General features: G+C 39.5%; 1 protein-coding gene across 17 annotated transcripts in view; it reads left to right on the top strand.

Annotated features, from left to right (window-relative positions):
- Positions 1-20,072, top strand: part of FOXN2 (forkhead box N2) — a 78,975-nt gene that overhangs the window by 41,739 nt on the left and 17,164 nt on the right. For all 17 annotated transcript variants that reach the window (XM_070069167.2, XM_070069162.2, XM_070069168.2 and 14 more), the window contains 2 exons: positions 10,210-10,334; positions 15,929-15,993. In XM_070069167.2, the coding sequence (XP_069925268.1) occupies positions 10,210-10,334; positions 15,929-15,993 (190 nt within the window). The remainder of the gene's footprint in view (positions 1-10,209; positions 10,335-15,928; positions 15,994-20,072) is intronic.

The following is a 20,072-nucleotide window of genomic DNA, read 5'->3' as shown; positions in this document are numbered from 1 at the left end:
TGAATTTACTGTGAGTCCAATAGATGTATGGGAGGCACTTTTAGATGGTTCCTGGCTTGATGGAGTTTTAGTTTTTAATAAGAAGGCAAATAATTAACCATATATAAAAAGAAATATAGTATTGGCAGCATGTGCAAAGTACTGTGTGATCAAGAAAAGCAGATGATTAGTGATTGCCTTGAGTGGGACAATTTTATGAAAAAGTTGACTTTTAGAATATCTTTTGAAAAAAGCTTTCTATAGATAGAGAAGGTATAGAAAGACTACACTGAGTGTAGAAAATTAGTATATTCTGCATGTAGCTCGCGTGAGGCATGGGTCGACATATTCTGTGGCTTAAGAATGAAGGAGAACAGGGTGGGAAAACAGCATGAAGGGAGGTAAATATGCTAGGTTGCTTGAACTTCATCTTTGAGGTCAAATCAGTGAGAGGTTTTGAAAACCATGACGTTTTCCTATATTTTACTGTGACAATGTAAACAGCAGAGCAGTACCTTTTTTTAAACAGCATTTGCATTCATTGCCAAAGTTAATAGTCAGTAAAGTGTATAAACAGATGATATTCAGTGAAGATGTAGCATTTGAACCGTTGTTTATTGTCGCTCCCCCTCTTCGTGGAGGAATGACACAGGACCCTGCGCTGTTCTTTTGTCTGCTCGGCCCTTCCCGGGTTTGCTGCTGGTTCTTCCCGGGTTGGCTACCGACCCTTCCACCTCCGTGGAAGGGCGGTTCCCCCTGCCACTTTCCCCACTTCCACGGGGGAGCGGCACACCACCGGCCGGCCGGCTCTCTCGGGGGCTGCACAGGTGTTCCTTCAGATAGATGTTCCCCTTAGATGTTCCTGGTGCATGTTGTCTCTCTCCTCCTTTATAGTCCTCTTCCACCAATCCCAACTCGGCTGCCCACACGCCGAGTATGCTGCTCTCCTCCAATCAGGAGCAGGTCCTACAGTTTATTGGTTGAACTGGAGGCAGCTGTGTAGAAGCTGTTTCCTCCTCTCCCAGCGCCATATTGTGGGAGAGCAGATGCATAGAATAAGTCTTAATTCCAGTAACAGTCTAGTCCGAGTTGCTCCCAGTTGCTCCCCACAGTTTATCACTACTCTCTAAATCCACTGATTTTTCTGTCTTGCCAGTCTAAAACTACATCATGAGACATGATAAGCTCAGAAATTCACCTTTGCTTTGGCTTGTATGACACTATGCCTGGTTCTCCATTTCCTTACCTGGGCACCCTGGTTTTTTTTTGTTCTTGTTTTATTTCATTGTTTTCATGGGTAATCTCACCCATTTCCATGGCTTTATTTACCACCTGTATTCCAGTGATTCCCACATCTCTCTCTAAAGTTCAGACCTAAATTTGCAACTAAATATTAGATGTAGAGATGTCTCAAATTCATTGTGTAAAATATTGAACTTTATTTCTCTCTCCTCCTAGGATCTGTCTAGGATTCTAAACTAGAAATCTGAGTCATCTGGGCTAAATTTCAAAGGAATTTAGAGATTATCCTCTTGAACATCCTTATTTTATAACCAGGAAAATGAGACCCATGTAGGTAAAGTAAATTGATCATTGTCTGCAAAACCTGTCAAAACCAGGGTTAGAAGCTAGAAAACACAATATCTAATAGTACCTGCAAACACGTAGGAGGAATTGCTTTTTGATTCTGGCAGTTTTTTTCCATTTCTGCAGTAACATTGGCCTAGTTCACATCTTCCTCATTTGTCATCAAATTCAACTATTATGTAAATAACATAATATAGGAGTAAATGCAGAGGATTGAAATCAGGTGTTTCTAGATCCAGGCATATGACTTGATGGAGCTAGTCTCTTTGAGCCTTATTTTGCTTCAGTTTTGCGAAAGAAACTTTATTGAATAGTAACTTGTATGGCAAATAAAAGCCAGACCTTTTTTCTTTTTAAATATTTGTTTATTTGAAATTCAGAGTTACAGAGAGAGAGAGAGGAGAGGCACAGAGAGAGAGAGAGAGAGAGATCTTCCATCCACTAGTTCACTCCCCAAATGGCCACAATGGCCAGGAGTGGGCCAGGCCGAAGTCAGGGGTCAGGAGCTTCTTCCAGGTCTCCCAGGTGGGTGCAGGGACCAAGGACTTGGGCCATCTTCTGCTGCTTTCCCAGGCACAGCTGGTAAGTGGAGCAGCTGGGACTTAAACTGGTTCCCATATGGGATGCCCACACTGCAGACAATGGCCTAACTCACTGTGCCACCGCACCAGCCCCAAAACCAGACTTCTTAGTGTAGTTTTCAAGGCCCTCCCCAATTGACCTCTACCTGTTTTTGTAGTTTTTATTTCTTCTTTACTCTATGATCTATCCCCACTAGATTATTACTATCCAGAATACTATAAACAGTTCTTGTTTAGTTTGTTTCTTGTGTCTACAATGCAATTTTCTGTCTATGGAAATACTAGTTCCTTAAAGCCTTGTTCAGAAGTCACTTCTCAAAGCATTTTCTGCATTGGAAGAGGAACAGCTGAGACATGAACTGGTGCCCGTATGGGATTCTTGCGTCCCAGGCTGTAGGTTTACCCGCTATGCTACAATGCCAGCCCCTTTTGCTTTCTTTTGAATTGATTCTCTGTGCTCCTTTATTCCATTACTTTTTCTTTGTTAACTTTGGTAATGTTATACTCTAGTTGCTATTGTTTCTAATACCAGAAATTACATTATTGTTGTATGTTACCTTTTTTTTTTTTAAGATTTACCCTCATAGTTACTAGTATTGCTGTTTACCATTGTTTATGCATTTAAAATTTCCCTAGTGAGTCTTTTGATAATATACATTCAACATCTTTTAGTCATAATTTAATTAACATTTGTTAATTAAAAACATAACAGTGTTTAAAAAAAACAGTTTTTTCCCATTAGAATGGTATCAAAGTAAGCAAGGACATGGGGAGATATTGATAGTTTTAAATCATTGATAGAAGTATAGATTAGTATGACTGTTCTTTAAGGTACCCTTGCAGTGGTTATTAGAATTAGAAATGTGTATGATCTTTTGATCTAGCAGATAAAATTCTAATCTTACCCCTTGAATAATGTTCAAAACACACAAGAAGATGTGAATAGGGATATTTGTAATAAAAGCTTCAAGGCAATATGTGGATTATTTGTTGTAGAGCTCAAAAGGGACTTACATGTTGTCCATAATTTTGAAATCTGTACATTATTAATATAATTAACGAGCATTTTTGAATGTTCAGTGAAAGAAAGGAATTAAGGAATTAAGAGCTAAGGGATGGAAAAGGATACATTACAGAGTATAAGTAGAATTTGATACTAAAGAAGTCATCTTCCAATAAAATATTCAGGAATAAATATAGAAATTGTAATATTGGAACAAAAATTGGCAGACTATCACAAGTCAGGGTGGGAGAGAAGGAACTTGTAGAGTGATGTTCTGCATAAAAATCAATAGATCACTTTGTCTAAATGTCTAAGATTTAAGCAGAAAAAGATACATTCATATAGGATTGAGAATGCATATGGATTTTTTTTTTTGTTTATGAAACCATTCTTGAATCAATGTCTAAGAATGAAAGTGTTTTTCTTCCAATCTGGAAACGAGGTAAGTTATACTTCCATTAAATGTTGGAATTGAATTTGGTTACCTTGACAGCATTTTTCTGATGAACAGCTATTATTTAGAGATGATGATAATCCCAAAAAGAAGGCATGATAGCAAGTTCCAGATAAACTATAAAGTAGTAATCTTATTCAACCAGCTTATGTAGCTGCTGAGTAGCTTTTTTTTCTCTTATCCATATACCATGGTTACAGGTCCAAAGATCTCAACTTGACAATTAGTGAGCATTTTTGAATGTTCAGTGAAAGAAAGGAATCCTGTTTTATTTAGGCTTGGTTCAGTTTGATTTGGGTTTTTGTTTTGTTTTATTTTTTAGAACATAACTGAGATACTTTATTGGGTAAAAGGGTGATAAACTTTATTTTACTAGTACTACTAGTTACAGTATATAACTTCATTATTTTTCTAAAAAGATTTATTTATTTACTTGAAAGGCAGAGTTACAGAGAGAAAGAGGGAGAAACAAAGAAAGAATCTTCCATCTGCTGGTTCACTCCCCTAATGTCCAGGCTGAAGTGAGAAGCCAGGAACCTCCCCTGTCTCCCACATGGGTGTATGGGCCCACGCACTTTGGCTATCTTCCACTGCCCTCTCAGGCACACTAGCAGGGAACTGGATCCAAAGTGGAGCAGCCAGGACTCAAACTGGTGCCCATATAGGATGCCAGTGCTGCAGGCCACCTCTTTACCTGCTATACCACAGCATCGGCCCCTATACTTTATTTTTTTAAAATAAAGATCAGCTAGTTTATTTAAAAGAGTTACAGAGAGGGAGAGACTCAGAGAGAATGAGATCTTTAATCTGCTGATTCATTCCCCAGTTGGCCACAATGGCCAGGTCAAAGCCAAGGGCCAGGAGCTTCATCTGTGTGTCCCACTTGGGTGCAAGGGCCCAACTTTAAGTCATCTCCTGCTTTCCCAGGCACATTAGCAGGGAGCTGAATTGGAAATGGAGCAGGTGGGACCCTATGAGATACCTGTATCACAGGTAGCAGCTTTGCCCACTGTGCAACAACACTTGCTCTTGGTACATAACTTTAATAACAGGCTTTATTAATTGTAAATATTATTAACATTTTATTTCAGAATAGTTTTAAATTTACAGAAGTTGTGATGTAGTAATACAAAGAATTCCCATATTCCCTTTACCCTGTTTCCCCTGTTAATATCTCATAAATTTTTCAGAATGCATCACACAAAACTTCCCCTATGGTTTGGTTTTGGTTTTGTCTTTTTTTTTTTTTGACAGGCAGAGTGGACAGTGAGAGAGAGAGACAGAGAGAAAGGTCTTCCTTTTGCCGTTGGTTCACCCTCCAATGGCCGCCGCGGTGATCCAAAGGCAGGAGCCAGGTGCTTCTCCTGGTTTCCCATGGGGTGCAGGGCCCAAGCACTTGGGCCATTCTCCACTGCCTTCCCAGGCCACAGCAGAGAGCTGGCCTGGAAGAGGGGCAACTGGGACAGAATCTGGCACCCCGACCAGGACTAGAACCCGGTGTGCTGGCGCCGCTAGGTGGAGGATTAGCCTAGTGAGCCATGGCGCCGGCCTTGGTTTTGTCTTAAACATTAATATCTAAATTTTAATTTTTCTCTCTCTCTCTCTTTTTTTTTTTTTTTTTTTTTGGACAGGCAGAGTTAGACAGTGAGAGAGAGAGACAGAGAGAAAGGTCTTTCTTCTGTTGGTTCACCCCCCCAAATGGCCGCTACAGCCAGCGCGCTGCACCGATCCAAAGCCAGGAGCCAGGTGCTTCCTCCTGGTCTCCCATGTGGGTGCAGTGCCCAGGGACGTGGGCCATCCTCCACTGCCCTCCCGGGCACAGCAGAGAGCTGGACTGGAAGAGGAGCAACCGGGACAGAACCCGGCGCCCCAACTGGGACTAGAACCTGGGGTGCCGGTACTGTAGGTGGAGGATTAGCAAGTGAGCCACGGCGCCGGCCTAAATTTTAATTTTTTAAGAGGTAGAGACAGAGAGAGCTCCCATTTACTCGTTCATTCCTGAAATGCTCATAACAGCCAGGTCTGAAGCAAGCCAAAGCCAGGAGCCCAAAACTCATTCCAGATTTCCCACATGGGTGGCAGGGACCCAAGTATCGAACCATCACTGCTGTCTCTCAGGTTGTTCATTAGCAGGAAGGGGATTTGGAAACAGACTCAGCACTCAATTTCTGTGATTTGAAATGGGCTTGGGTCCTATTTGGGGCATCTTACCCACTGTGCTGAATATGCCCCCCAATTTATTTTTTTAATTCTTTTTGTAATTCAGCTCTTGGTGTATTCCTCATTTCTTCAAAACCTAGAGAGTTCCCAAAATAGTGCGAGAATGTGCACTTCCTATTTCTGTTGCACAAAGGATTTATTTTGTTGTGGGTGAATTTAGTTTAAAACAATATTTCTAAAACTCTTAATCATGTTCTACCATCTAAACACAATAATACAGAAGCCAAGTTTTTAAGTAAGAATTAGTTAAAATAAGTTCTGTTTTGAATAAACTCTAAAAACACAGATTACCAAATGAATAGTTTTATCTCTTGATACTTCTAGTTCATGAACAGACCCACTGAAAGGAAGTGCTGCTATGGTAACATAACCAGACTGTTATTTGAGACCATACCCAAAATACTTAACTGGCCTGAAACTGTGAGTTTTCAATACCAGTTCTTGCAATTTGCTGTTTAAAGGAAATAGTCAATTCTGTGATCAAAACAATTTGCAATCCTCTCGCAGTAGAATTTTAAAAGTATACTTGAACTAAACAGTTTCTAGGAGTATAAGCTCAAGAATACTAAAGTAGAATATGACTAGAATTGCTAAAATAATTGTCTTCAGTGTATGAAAAGTAATTCATGCAAATCTTTTCTATATGAAAATGAATTGACTTTGGAGAAAAGGATGCTTTGAAGTTTTATTTCCCTGTCATCAGAATGCATGTATCAATTGGGCCAGGTGACTGAATTTTCATTAATTTAACTTTCATCGTTTAATTCAGAAATATATTTGTAAAATTTGGCCTTTGTTAGAAAAAAATCAAAATGTTAAATACTTATTTCACTCAACATAATGTTTTCCAAATTCCTAACAGGGATCACTTTTCAGTTAAAATTTAAACACCTAAGAATAATTGTGTGTTAATTACAGAGTTCAACCAATGGTACTAGAACAAAAAAAAAAATACTAAAATGGATAAAGTATTACATTGTACATCAACCGTCAGGACAAGAGCTGATCAAGTCACTGTTTCTCATACCACTTGTTCTCCTTGATAGGTGACAACTAACTGAGCACCAAAAAGGAAACCTGTTAAAGTGAAATGAACGCTATGAGAAATGGTGACTTGATCAGCACTCACCCTGACTGTTGATGAGCAGCTTAATATGTTATCCCTCTTAGTATTTTTTTTTGTTTGTTCTACTTAATACTTTTGGTTGAATACTGTAATCAATACACAATTCTTCTTAAGTGCTGAAACTTAACTGAAAAGTGATCGCTGTTAAATATAAGAGTGAGAATAAGAGAGGAAGAGATGTGCAATTCAGGACATGCTCAAGCTGACTTACCTCAAACGGTAGAGTTAGAAACATACCAGGGGATTCGAATTCAATCCCATCAAGGTGGCATGTACCAATGCCATCTCACTAGTCCCAGTGATCAATATCTGTTCACAATTGATCATAATGATAGGACTAAGAACCAAAGGGATCACATAAACAAGAATAGTGTCTGCAAATACTAGCTGATAGAATCAAAAAGGGAGAGAATGATCCAACATGGGAAGTGAGATACACAGCAGACCCATAGAATGGCAGATGTCCTAACAGCACTCTGGCCTCAGCCCATAAGGCATGCGGATCCGGCTGAAATGCCCATGAAAGTATTTCAGGCATGGAAAGCCAAGACACTCTGGGGGAAAAAAAAAACCTAAATGAAAGATCTCTGTGAGTGAGATCCCAGTGGAAAGAATGGGTCATCAAAGAAGGAGGTACCTTTCTCTGAAGGGAGGAGAGAACTTCCACTTTGACCATGGCCTTGTCTAAATATGATCAGAGTCAGTGAACTCAGGGGGCTTCCATAGCCTTGGCAGCTCATAACAAGAGCCTAGGGTGATTACTGATGCCATAAACAAGAGTGTCAATTTGTTAAGTCAACAACAAGAGTCACTGTGCACTTACTCCTCATGTAGGATCTTTGTCCTTAGTGTGTTGTACATTGAGATTTAATGTTATAACTAGTACTCAAACAGTATTTTTCACTTTATGTTTCTGTGTGGGAGCAAACTGTTGAAATCTTTACTTAATATATGCTAAATTGATCTTCTGTATATAAAGATAATTGAAAATGAATCTTGATGTGAATGGAAGGGGAGAGGGAGTGGATAAGGGGAGGGTTGCGGGTTGGAGGGACGTTATGGGGGGGGGCATTGTAATCCATATTCTGTACTTTGGAAATTTATATTCATTAAATAAAAGTTAAAAAAAATGTTAAATACTTGTTTAGTTTAGTTCAAGTGACATTTTGATATTGAATACCAGAACAGAGTTGCCCCTGTTTATCTGGTATTTCTATAAAGAATATGATACTACATTTGTGATTTTTCTTGCCCTATGTATTTAAGTTGCTAGGATGTTTAAAAATGCTTCACACTCAGTGGCTATACTTTCCCACAGACATGAAATTTTTTTTTCCTTTTTAAATTTATTTTATCCCTTGTTCTTTACCACCAAACTTTTATCTTTTATTCAGAATTGATTGTTTTTTTTGTTCTTACTGTTAAGGTTTTTTTTTGAAAAAAACTCCCTCATCTCTTGGAAGTAAAGGAGTAGGAATATACTCTTATTCAACAAACATTTAATAAATACTTACTGTATGCCAGTTTCAGAATAGCCCATTATTATTCACTTATTTTTGCAGCTCTTTGTTACTTGCATATAAATTACCTAAATTGAATATTATCACAGCTCAGGGAAATGACCTGGATTGTTGTGTTGTTTTGTAGGTAAAATGTGAAGTTGAGGACCAACTCTAATATTAAATGACTTGTGATTAGGATTTCAGTTTTAAATTCTTGGGACAGTTTTCTTTCACTATGTCATTCTGCTTTAAGAATTATAATGTAGGGGCAGGTGGTTAGCCTAGCTGTTTAGATGCCTGGATCCCATATCACAGTACCCAGGTTTGATCCTAGATCCAGCTCCTGATTCCAGCTTCCTACTAATGGAAACCTGGGAGGCAGTGATGATGATGCAAGTAATTGGGTTCCTGCCACCCATGTCGGAAGCCAGGATTAAGTTCTGGGCTCCTAGTTTTGACCAGGGGCATTGCAAGCATTTGGGGAGTGAACCAGCAAATGGGAGCTTGCTCTCTGTCTCTCAAATATGTTAGATGTTTTTAATAGTTATGTGACATTCAGAGATAAAAGCCTCAGTTAGATTCATATTATCTTGAAAAAGAATTTGGAAAATGTTGATCATCACATTTAACCTTCAATCATAATAGCTTACATCCTACAGGAATTCTTACAAGAAAGAGTGAAGAACAGGGAACAAGTACATTTTATTGTTGCTTAAATAATTTTTTATAAGGTGAACTATTTCTTTTTCTTTTTTAAAGATTTATTTATTATTATTATTTTTATTATTACTAATTTGAAAGTCAGTTACAGAGAAGGAGAAGCAAAGAGAGAGGGAGAGAGAGGGGGATCTTCTGTCTACTGGTTCACTCCCCAAATGACCACAATGGCCAGAGCTGGACCACACTGAAACAGGGAGCCAGGAGTTTCTTCCAGGTCTCCCAGGTGGGTGCAGAAGCCCAAGAACTTAGACCGTCATCTGCTGCTTTCCCAGGTGTATTAGCAGGGAACTGGATTGGAAGTGGAGCAGCGAGGACTCGAACCAGTGCCCATATGGGATGCCGGCGGTGCAGGCAGAGCCTTAACCTTCTGTGCCACAGTGCAGGCCCCTAAATAATTTTTAATGTAGTTGTAAAGTGTAATTCGAGCTTAGAGAATTTTTAAAATAGAAAGGCATAATATAAAAACTAGAATTTAATTTGAATCTCACTCATCTTGTAAATTAAAGGAAATCTTACACATCACATAATGACTACCGTCATAAGTAGCAAGCTCAATTCAACCTTTGTATTGTACTCAAAAGGTACTAGAGGTTCCCCACACCCCCAGTACATATATTAAATACATCCAGCTAGGAGCTGGTGTGGTGGTACAGCTACTGCCTGTGACTCCATCATCCCGTATGAGTGCTGGTTTGGTTCCATATGCTCTACTTCCAATCCAACTCCCTTCTGATGCACCAAAGAAAGCCGCAGAGGATGGCCCAAGTGCTTTGGCCCCTGTCACTCATGTGGGAGACCTGGATGGAGTTCCAGGGTCCTAATTTTGACCTTTCCCAGCCCTAGCCATTGGGCCATTTGGGGAGTGAACCAGTGGATGCAAGATCCTCTCTCTCTCTCCTGCTCTCTCTCCTCTCTCTCTTATCTATCTTTCAAATAATAAAACAAATAAATCTTTTTAAAATTAAAAAAAATTCAGATACTGATTATGTATGTATAAAAATTCCAGGTTATTAATTCTTACATATTTTTTTTTCTAGGTTAATGGAAAAGGTTCATTATGGTGTGTTGATCCAGAATACAAACCCAATCTTATACAGGCACTGAAGAAACAACCTTATCCCTCAGCACCAACATCTTACACCTCTCCTGAATCTCTACAAAGGTAAGGATCTTCCATATAAATTTAACTCTCAGTGGTGATTTCTGAGATTTTATTGTAAGATAAAGAAATGTAACAAGGATTTAGGGTTTTTTTTTTTCATACAGAGAATTATTTATAGGTTAGACAGTGGCCTAAGGCATTTTTTAAGGTTTATTTATGTTTTTGAAAGTTAGAACTTAGAGACAGGCAGAGAGAGAGAGAGAGAGAGAGAAAGGTCTTCCATCTGCTGGTTCACTCCCCAGATGGGCGCAACAGCTGGAGCTGTGCCCATCTGAAGCCAGGAGCCAGGAACTTCCTCCAGGTCTTCCATGCGGATGCAGGGGCCAAAAAACTGGGCCATCTTCTACTGCTTTCCTAGGCCATAGCAAAGAGCTGGATCAGAAGTAGTGCAGCCGGGACTTAAACCAGCACACATATGGGATGCCAGCACTGCAGGTGGTGGCCCTGAAGGCATTTTTACTTAGACTAGTTTGTATTTTCCTATAACTGCCCTTGAATTTTGTTTTTGTTCATTTATTTTTTCAAGATATCTTTTTATATATTTGAAAGGCATAGTGATATAAAGAGAGGGAGAGACAGAGAAAGAAAGAGCATTCCATCTACTGTTTCACTCCCTGAATGGCTACAACAGCTGGAGCTAGTCCATACCAAAGCCAGGAGCCTGGAACTCTATCCAGGTCTCTTGTGGGTAGCAGGGCCCAAGTACTCGGGCTATGTTCTGCTGTTTTCCCAACACATTAATAGTAAGCTGAATCAGAAGCAGAGCAGCCAGAACTCAAGCCAGCACTCTGAATCAGGATGACAGCATTGCAGGCAACAGCTTAACCCACTGTGCCACAATGCTAGCCCCAACTTTGGTTCTTAAACCCAGTGACTCCTTATTCACCTTCTAGCTTGCTTGTTTTATGTTAAATCCAAAAATGATATGACCTCCTTAAATCTGATTTTGTTTCTTTTTCCCAAAGAAGGGTTCAAAAATGCTAGATTTTTCACTTTTTTAAAGATAGTCTATAGGGGCCTGACATTGTGGCATAGCAGGTAAAGCCACTGCCTGCAGTGCTGGCATCCTGTATGGGTGCAGGTTCAAGTCCTGGCTATTCCGCTTCCCATCCAGCTCTCTGCTATGGCCTGAGAAAGCAGTAGAAGATGGCCCAACTCCTTGAGCCCCTGCACTCATGGGAGACCTGGTAGAAGTTCTCTGCCTCTGCCTCTCTGTAACTCTGCCTTTCAAATAAATGAGTAAACCTTAAAAAAAAAAAAAAAAAAAAAAGATAGTCTGTAGTGCTTGACCTGTTTTTTGAAAACTTTTTTTAAAGTTTTAATAAAACAATAACTGAAAAATTTTTAAATATATATAAAGTCTAAGCCGCAAAAATTTTCAGTATATCATGTTAATATCAGGTTATTGGATTTTTTTGAAAAGCAGAGTTATAAAGAGAAGCAGGGAGAGACAGAGGAATCCTCTGTCTATTGCTTCACTCTCCAGAACTCCACACTGGCCCAGAACTGTGCCAGGCTGAAGCCAGGAGTCCAGAGCTTCTTGCATTTCTCCCATGTGGGTTCAGGGGCCCAAGCATTTCCTAGGCACATTATTAGCAGGGAGTTGGATTGAAAGTGGAGCAGCTGGATCTTGAATTGGTGCCCATAAGGGATGCCAACATCACAGGCAGCTGCTTAACCTGCTATGTGACAACACTGGTCCCTAATTTGGATCCTTTAAATATTGCTCGATAGCTTTTAGAGTGGTTGTAACTGATCTAGAGGGAAAAAAAAAAAAAAAACCTGGAAAGTCTTAAGTTGAAATACCATATATAAACGCATTGAAATTAACCATATTTGTAGATTAGATGGATTGTTTAAATAGAACTGAGCGGTTATTTTCTTGTGAAATGAAACCTACAAAAAGTTATCTGAGTATCATCATTTGGGAATTGCTATCTTCTTTATTAGTTAATATTGATTTTTTTTGAGGTGTTCTAATTAAATAATTATCCCAAAACATATGGAAAGTTCTGCTTATGTTCACTTATGTGTTTTGTGAGAGATATTCTCAAAAAGTTAATGTAGGGGCCAGCGCTGTGGCGTAGTAGGCTAAGCCTCTGCCTGTATTGCTGGCATCCCATATGGGTGCCAGTTCATGTCCTGGCTGCTCTTCTTCCAACTCAGCTCTCTGCTTATGGCCTGGGAAAGAAGTGAAAGTTAGCCCAAGTGCTTGAGCCCCCACACCTGTGTGGGAGACCCGGAAGAAGCTCCTGGCTCCTGGCTTTAGATCGGCTCAGCTTTGCTCTGGCCAATGCAGCTGTGTGGGGAATGACCCAGGGGATGGAAGACCTTTCTCTGTCTCTCCCACTCTCTCTGTAACTCTACCTCTCAAATAAATAAATAAAATCTTTAAAAAAAAAAAAAAAAAAAAAGTTGGGCCAGCGCTGTTGCATAGTGGGCTAAGCCTCTGCCTGTGGTGCGGAAATCCATGTAGGCAGCAGTTCAAGTCCCAGTTGTTCCTCTTCCAGTCTAGCTCTCTGCTATGGCCTATGAAAGCAGTGGAAATTGGCCCAGGTTCTTAGGCCCTTGTACCCGCATGGGAGACCCAAAGGAGGCTCCTGGCTCCTGGCTTTGGATCAGTTTAGCTTCGTCCATTGCGGCCATCTAGGTAGTGAGCCAGTGGATGGAAGACCTTTCTCTCTGTATCTCCCTCTCTCTGTCTATAATTCTGCCTCAAATAAGTAAATAAAACCTTAAAAAACAACAACAAAAAAAGGTGCTATCCCTTTAAAAAAAAGTTAATGGAAAATACATGTTATAAAAATCCAGTGCTTGAGGCCGGTGCAGGGGTTCACTAGACTAATCCTCCACCTTGCGGCGCCAGCACACCGGGTTCTAGTCCCGGTCAGGGCACCGGATTCTGTCCCGGTTGCCCCTCTTCCAGGCCAGCTCTCTGCTGTGGCCAGGGAGTGCAGTGGAGGATGGCCCAAGTGCTTGGGCCCTGCACCCCATGGGAGACCAGGAGAAGCACCTGGCTCCTGCCATCGGATCAGCGTGGTGCGCCGGCTGCAGCGCGCCGGCCACAGCAGCCATTGGAGGGTGAACCAACGGCAAAGGAAGACCTTTCTCTCTGTCTCTCTCTCTCTCACTGTCCACTCTGCCTGTCAAAAAAATAAAATAAAATAAAATATCCAGTGCTTGAAATTCAAGTTTTTTGACACCAAAGTAAATTTGTTTTTATTTGTTTTTTTAAAGATTTATTTATGGGTCCGGCACTGTGGTGTAGCAGGTGAAGCCACTGCCTGTGGCCATTTGGAGAGTGAGCTAGCAGATGGAAGATCTTCCTCTGTGTCTTTCCCTCTCCCTCTCTTACTCTGCCTTTCAAATAAATAAATAAATCTTTTAAAAAAAATTTTATTTGAAAGACAGTGACAGAGAGAGAGAGAGAGAGAGAGAGAAATATCTCATCTATCCATTGATTCACTCCCCAATGTCCACAAAACCAGGTCCAGGCCAGGCCAAAGCTAGGAGCTAGTAGCTTCATAGTGGTCTCCCACATGGATGCCAAGGGCCCAGGTGCTTCAGCCATCTTCCACTGCCTTCCCAGGCACATTAGCAGGAAACTGGATCAGTAGCAGAGTAGTTGGGACTCGAACCAGCACTCTAGTTTGAGATGCTGTTGTCTTAAGCAGTGGCTTAACCCACTATATCTCAACTTTATTTTTTAATTTTTCTAATTCCATCTTTTTCATAGATGTTTACCTATGCTATTTTTTTATTTTCAAAAAGATTTACTTAAATATTTTTAAAGCAGAGAGAGTTAGAGTTCATTCTTCCATCCACTAGTTGACTCCCCAAATGCCTATAACAGCCAAGGTTAAGCAAAGATGAAGCCATGAGCCTGAAATTCTATCTGAGTCTTCAGTGTGGATGGCAGGGACTCAAGTGCTTGAGTCATCATCTACTGCTTCTCAGGAGCATTAACAGGGAGCTTAAAGTGAAGCAGAGTAGCTAGGAGTTGCACCAGCACTGTGATATGGGATGCAGTTGTCCCAAGTGACCGCTTAGCCCACTGCACCACAATGCCCACCCCACCTGCATTGTTTTTTTGATTAAATATTAAATGGGAGAATCCACTATTTTTTGTAAGCCATCACAAATATATTTTACTGTACCTTTGATATCTTGCGTTTTCATGTTTATATTTTTTTAGCCTTGTAAGTTGAAGTGGTAAAGGTAATTTTTCAGGTATTTTAAAAAGGTGGATAAGACCACAGCACAGAGGTGTATAGTCTTTGACTTTAGAACTTAATATATAATGAAATATTTTTTCCTATTTGTCCTATGACATTTCCATCTGACATGCTTTTGTGTAGCCTTCATGTTATAATTCATAAGCAATATATATAAGGTTCTAAATAGAAAATAAACTTTTTATCTAGTCAGCAACAGATTTTCTTAATATTACCATTAATTCCAAAGATCAGAAATGCAGTTTATACCAAAAATGTTTATATTTCTGGGATTAAAAAAAGATTAAACTGCTTGTATCTTTCCATAGATATATAAATATTTATATATAATATAAATATATATATTTATATAAATATATTTCATATAATATATATTTATATGTAATATATAGATATTTATAAATATGTAATTTAGCTACGAGAGAATTATAAATATATATATATAATTTAGCCTAGAGAGAGAGAGATCTTCTATCTGTTAGTTTATTCACCAAATGTCCACAATAGACAGGGCCAGCCCAGGCTGAACTGGGAGCCAGGAACTCCACCCCAGTCTAACATGTGGGTGGCAGGAATCCAAGTACTTGGACCTTCATCTGCTGCCTACCAGGTGCATTAACAGGAAGCTGGGTCAGAATCCAAGGCAAGACTGGATCTCAGGCACTCCAGTAGAGAATTCAAGTATCCCAAACAGCTGTTTAACTCTCTGTGCCACAACACCCACCTTCAGAGATTGTTCTTATGTAATTTTCACAACAGCTCTATATAGGAGATCTAATTATTCCTGTTTTACAGATGAAGAAACTAAGAAATTAATTATTTTGCCTTGAAATATCCAAATAATTTTTAAATCTAGGACCTTATGTTTTTCCCACTTTAGTAGTCTTTTCCCAGACTGAGTAGTATTAGCAATGAAAACAAGTTAAAGGGGGCCAGCATTATGGCATAGTGGGTCAAGCCGCTACCTGCAGTGCCAGCATCCCATATGGGCACCGGTTCATGTCCCAGATGCTCCACTTCTGACCCAGCCCTCTGCTTATGGCATGCGAAAAGCAGCACAAAATGGGCCAGGTATTTGGGCCTCTGCCACCCACATGGGAAACCTGGATGAAACTCCCTGCTCCCAGCTTTGGCCTGGTCCAGCCCTGGCCGTTTCAGCCATGTGGAGAGTGAACCAGGGGATGGAATATCTCTTGCTTTCTTTCTCTGTAACTCTGACTTTCATTAGAAATAAATCTATTTTTAAAAAAGCAAGTTGAAGAATTCATATTTTTATGTATAAGTTAGCTGTACTTGTGACTACTATGAAAAGTGACATACAGATTATAAGCACATTTCTCTTTTCTCTTTATTTTTCAGTGGTTCTTTATCACCTCAGTACTTAAGCTCTGTACTCAAGCAGAACCAAGTGCAAACCCTCAAAGGTATGTGTGAAGATCCGTGTTTAAAATAATGAGAACTCAGGTCAAAGTTCAGGATTTTTTTTTGTTTAATTTCCTAATTATATAAGTATTATTTGTTAATTATAGTCTTTTAAAAATGTTTATTTTTATTTTATTTGAAAAAGTCAGAGAGAGATCTTCCATCTGCTGGGGTACTGCTCCCCAAATGTCCATAACAGCTAGGACCACACCAGACTGAAGCGCTGGAGCCTGGCATAATCTGTACTGCAGTACTTGAGGCATCACCTGCTACCTCCCTGGATGCACATTAGCAGGAAGCTGAATAGGCAGTGGAGTCGCCACAGCAAGGCACTCTGATACACAATGTGGGCATTCTAAGAGGCAGCTTGTGCCTCTGCTCCAAATGCCCACCCCCTCTGATTACTTTTACGTGTATTTTGTCTTGAAAATAGGATTTAACTTCAGTAGAATTATCCTTTTAGATTTATCTTAGACTAGAATAGGGGTTGGCAAACAATGACTCCCTGACCATATCTAGCCTGTCACCTGTGTTTTGTGTGGTCTGTGAGCTAAGAATGGTTTTACATTTGTAAAATGGCTAGAAAAAAATTCAAAATAGCAATATTCAAGACTTAAAAATTTGCTACAACAGCAGAGTTCAATAGTTGCAGCAGAGACCTACATGTTATATTCTTGATTTTACTTCTTGGCCTGCAAAACCTAACATGTTTACTTTCTGACCCTTCACTGAAGAACTTTGCTACCCCTTAGGTTAGATATAGTTCTGAATATTTCTATAGGTTGTTTGTATAAAGAACTTCAAGAAGGCAGTAAATTAAGTTTTTTAGAATTCTGTTTACTTTTTGAAAGCATATATATCAAAAAATTAGTATGATTTTTTCTGCTTATAGTTAATATTGTGAGTTAGTCGTATATTAAAATAAGTGTCTAGCATTCTTGTTTTGGAGACTAGAGATATTTCTACAACTTTTAAAAATATAAATTCTCAGACTGAAGCCTTTCTGTGTATCAGAGATTTTTGGCTCTTTGGAACTATACTAAGTTGAGCCTCAGAGGCTGTGCTGTGACCTATAAAAATAAGGGATGGAATGAGTGTGAAAAAGCTTCAGTGAACTCTACAAAGAAGTTAAGTGAATAGGCAATCCGTTTCAGAAAATGTTCTGCCTTAATATAAGGCACATATCTGTTTTCCTTTTTCCTTCATGAGTAAGTGTGGTTTCTCTGTACATTTAGATATTGCTGAAACTCCTTTATCTTTTTATTACCTCAGCTTTATTCTTTGAAAATTATTTAATATGTCTGTTTTGAGAATAAATTTTTTGTGAATTTGGGGTTTACTTAAAATTTCTTCTTGATTTTGTACCATTCCACCCACATTATGATTCTTCCTTTGGAGAGCAGATATTTCCACAAGTTCTCCCACTAGTTTCAGCCATAGTCTTTCATAACTAGAGCAGAGGTACTTCTCTGTCGTAACTATACAAATTATGGCTTATCTCTCCAGAGCTGGTAACACTTTGGTTCCTCCTTCCCTAGTTATAGTTACTTTGTGCAGGATGGTTGGTAATTTCATTTAAAATAAATGCATGTCTCTTCTAGAATAGAACACAAAATTGTTATGAATTTTAAGGAAAGAACATAAGAACTCACAAAAACTTCAGACAGTTTATAGAGAAGATCTATTAGAGGAGAAGATGTGATACTTTGAGCCAAGCTTCAAAAGATGGGAAGATATTTGACCTTCAGGTTGGATAAAAGGCAGGGGATTTTGGCAGAAAGAATCATAGGCAGTAGAGAAAGGTATCTGGCAGTTGCTGAGAATTTGGGAGCCTGATGAATATGACTGAAGCCTAGGACTATATAGGAGGACTAGGTAGATGTCATTTAGCATGACCAAGGCAAATGAAGCAGTAGTTTAAAAGCTTATTTAATATTATAAGGAGTTTGAACTTCTTCCTCTAACTAATATTAGTAAACACTAAGCTGCCTACCATGATGCTTTGCATGCATTATCTTATTTAATCCTTACAGCTGAGGTATGGTTACCCTCTATTACAAATAAAGAAGCTGAACTCTGGAGATGTTAAGTAGCTTTCTCAAGGGCACACATCTAGTAAATGGAAGAAGGATGCAGAGCCTGCACTCCGACCAGAAATGAGGCCCTGAGGAGCTACTGAAGAACTTTAAATAATGAAGTAACAGCATCAGTTTTAAATTTTATGAAAATTAGTTAAGTATCATTGTTGGGCTCTAATATTAAAGCTTATTAGTCATCTATTACTTCAAAGAGTCATGTTTACTGATCATTACATTAGAGCTACCTTTAGGCACATGAGTATTAAGAGAGGTTAGGTTTTGGAATTCCAGAAACCACCATCAGCCAAAACAGTTATAACAGTTTGTCTAGCATATAGTTGTCTCTCCTGCTCAACCTACTAATTTTATGTTCCAATATTCATATTACAGCATTGCATAATAGGTAGATGAGACAGTCTCCTACTGATACTACAAAACAAAATATTGTGGGGGTCAATATTTTGGTTTTGTGTGGGTCTAGGTATAGTCATCTGTTTAAAAATATTACTGAGCTGGCCGGCGTCGCGGTTCACTAGACTAATCCTCCATCTGCACCGCCGGCACCCCGGGTTCTAGTCCCAGTTGGGGTGCCAGATTCTGTCCCGGTTGCTCCTCTTCCAGTCCAGCTCTCTGCTGTGTCCCAGGAAGGCAGTGGAGGATGGCCCAAGTGCTTAGGCCCTGCACCCGCATGGGAGACCAGGAGGAAGCACCTGGCTTTGGATTGGCACAGCGCGCCAGCCTTAGTGGCCATTTAGGGGGTGAACCAACGGAAAAAGGAAGACCTTTCTCTCTGTCTCTCTCTTGCTCACTGTAAATCTGCCTGTAAAAAAAAAAAAGAAAGAAAAAAAATATTAGTGAGCTGTGATTGGTGTGCTTGTAGGCACTGGAGTACATCGTTGAACAAAGACAAAAAGAGAACTTAGTCCAATTAGTAAAATTTAGCATTAATATATAAAATACCTAATATACTACAAATATATATAAAATTTAAGTGGCTGATGGGGATGTTAAGGGCAAAGTGCAAATCTAAATTCAGATTGAAGCATAATTTATATCTTAATGAAGTAAAATAGTGGTCCAGACACCTTAAAGTATTGGTAGTTTATTTTAATTGCTTCTTTGCTTTAAAGAAATAAATGTGGGAGTGGCTCTGTGTCATAGTAGATTAAGCCTCTACCTGTTGCACCGGCATCCCTTATTGTCACCGGTTGTGTCTCGGCTGCTCCTGTTCCTATCTAGCTCTTTGCTGATGGCCTGGAAAGGCAGTAGATGACCCAAGTGCTTGGGCCACTTCACTGGCGTGGGAGACTCGGAAGAAGCTCCTAGCTCCTGGCTTCAGATCAGCCCAGCTTCAACCGTTGTGGCCATTTGGGGAGTGAACCAGCAGATGGAAGACCTTTCTCTCTGTCTCTCCCTCTCTTTGTCTGTAACTCTGCCTCTCGAATAAATAAATCAATCTTAAAAAAAAAAAAAAGTAAATTTGAATGCTCTGTAAATATGTGTTCATTTTGATAGAGGCAATAAATCTATGTATAGTTAGTTATTACTGAGCTATACCCATTTAAATTGTGCTTTTACATTGCTCATATAATTGCTACAATGGACTGAAAATAAGACAACAAAAGCACTCACTTGGGGCAAAAAATAAAAGTAGCATCTTTTTCTTGTTTCTCAGTTATTAGTAATTCCCAATATCACAACTAAGGAAAAATAAGCCAGAAGGTAAAAATTAACGATTTTGACTGAGCTTTATTTGAACAGATATGAAATCAGTAGCATTATCTATTTATTTTTATGCTTTTTCTTTTTTAAAAAAGATTTATTTATTTATTTGAAAGTCAGAGTTACACAGAGAGAGGAGAGGCGGAGGGGGTGGGTCTTCCATCCAATGGTTCACTCCCCAATTGGCTGCAACGGCCGGAGTTGCACCGATCCAGAGCCAGGAGCTTCTTCCCAGTCTCCCACATAGGTGCAGGGGCCCAAGGACTTGGGCCATCTTCTAC

The sequence above is a fragment of the Oryctolagus cuniculus genome, chromosome 2, assembly GCF_051225735.1.
Source record: "Oryctolagus cuniculus isolate XC-2025 breed Fujian yellow rabbit chromosome 2, ASM5122573v1, whole genome shotgun sequence".
In the NCBI taxonomy this organism is placed as follows: Eukaryota; Metazoa; Chordata; class Mammalia; order Lagomorpha; family Leporidae; genus Oryctolagus; species Oryctolagus cuniculus.
Note: the sequence above shows the minus strand (reverse complement) of the source record. Positions and strands in the feature narration are given on the sequence as shown.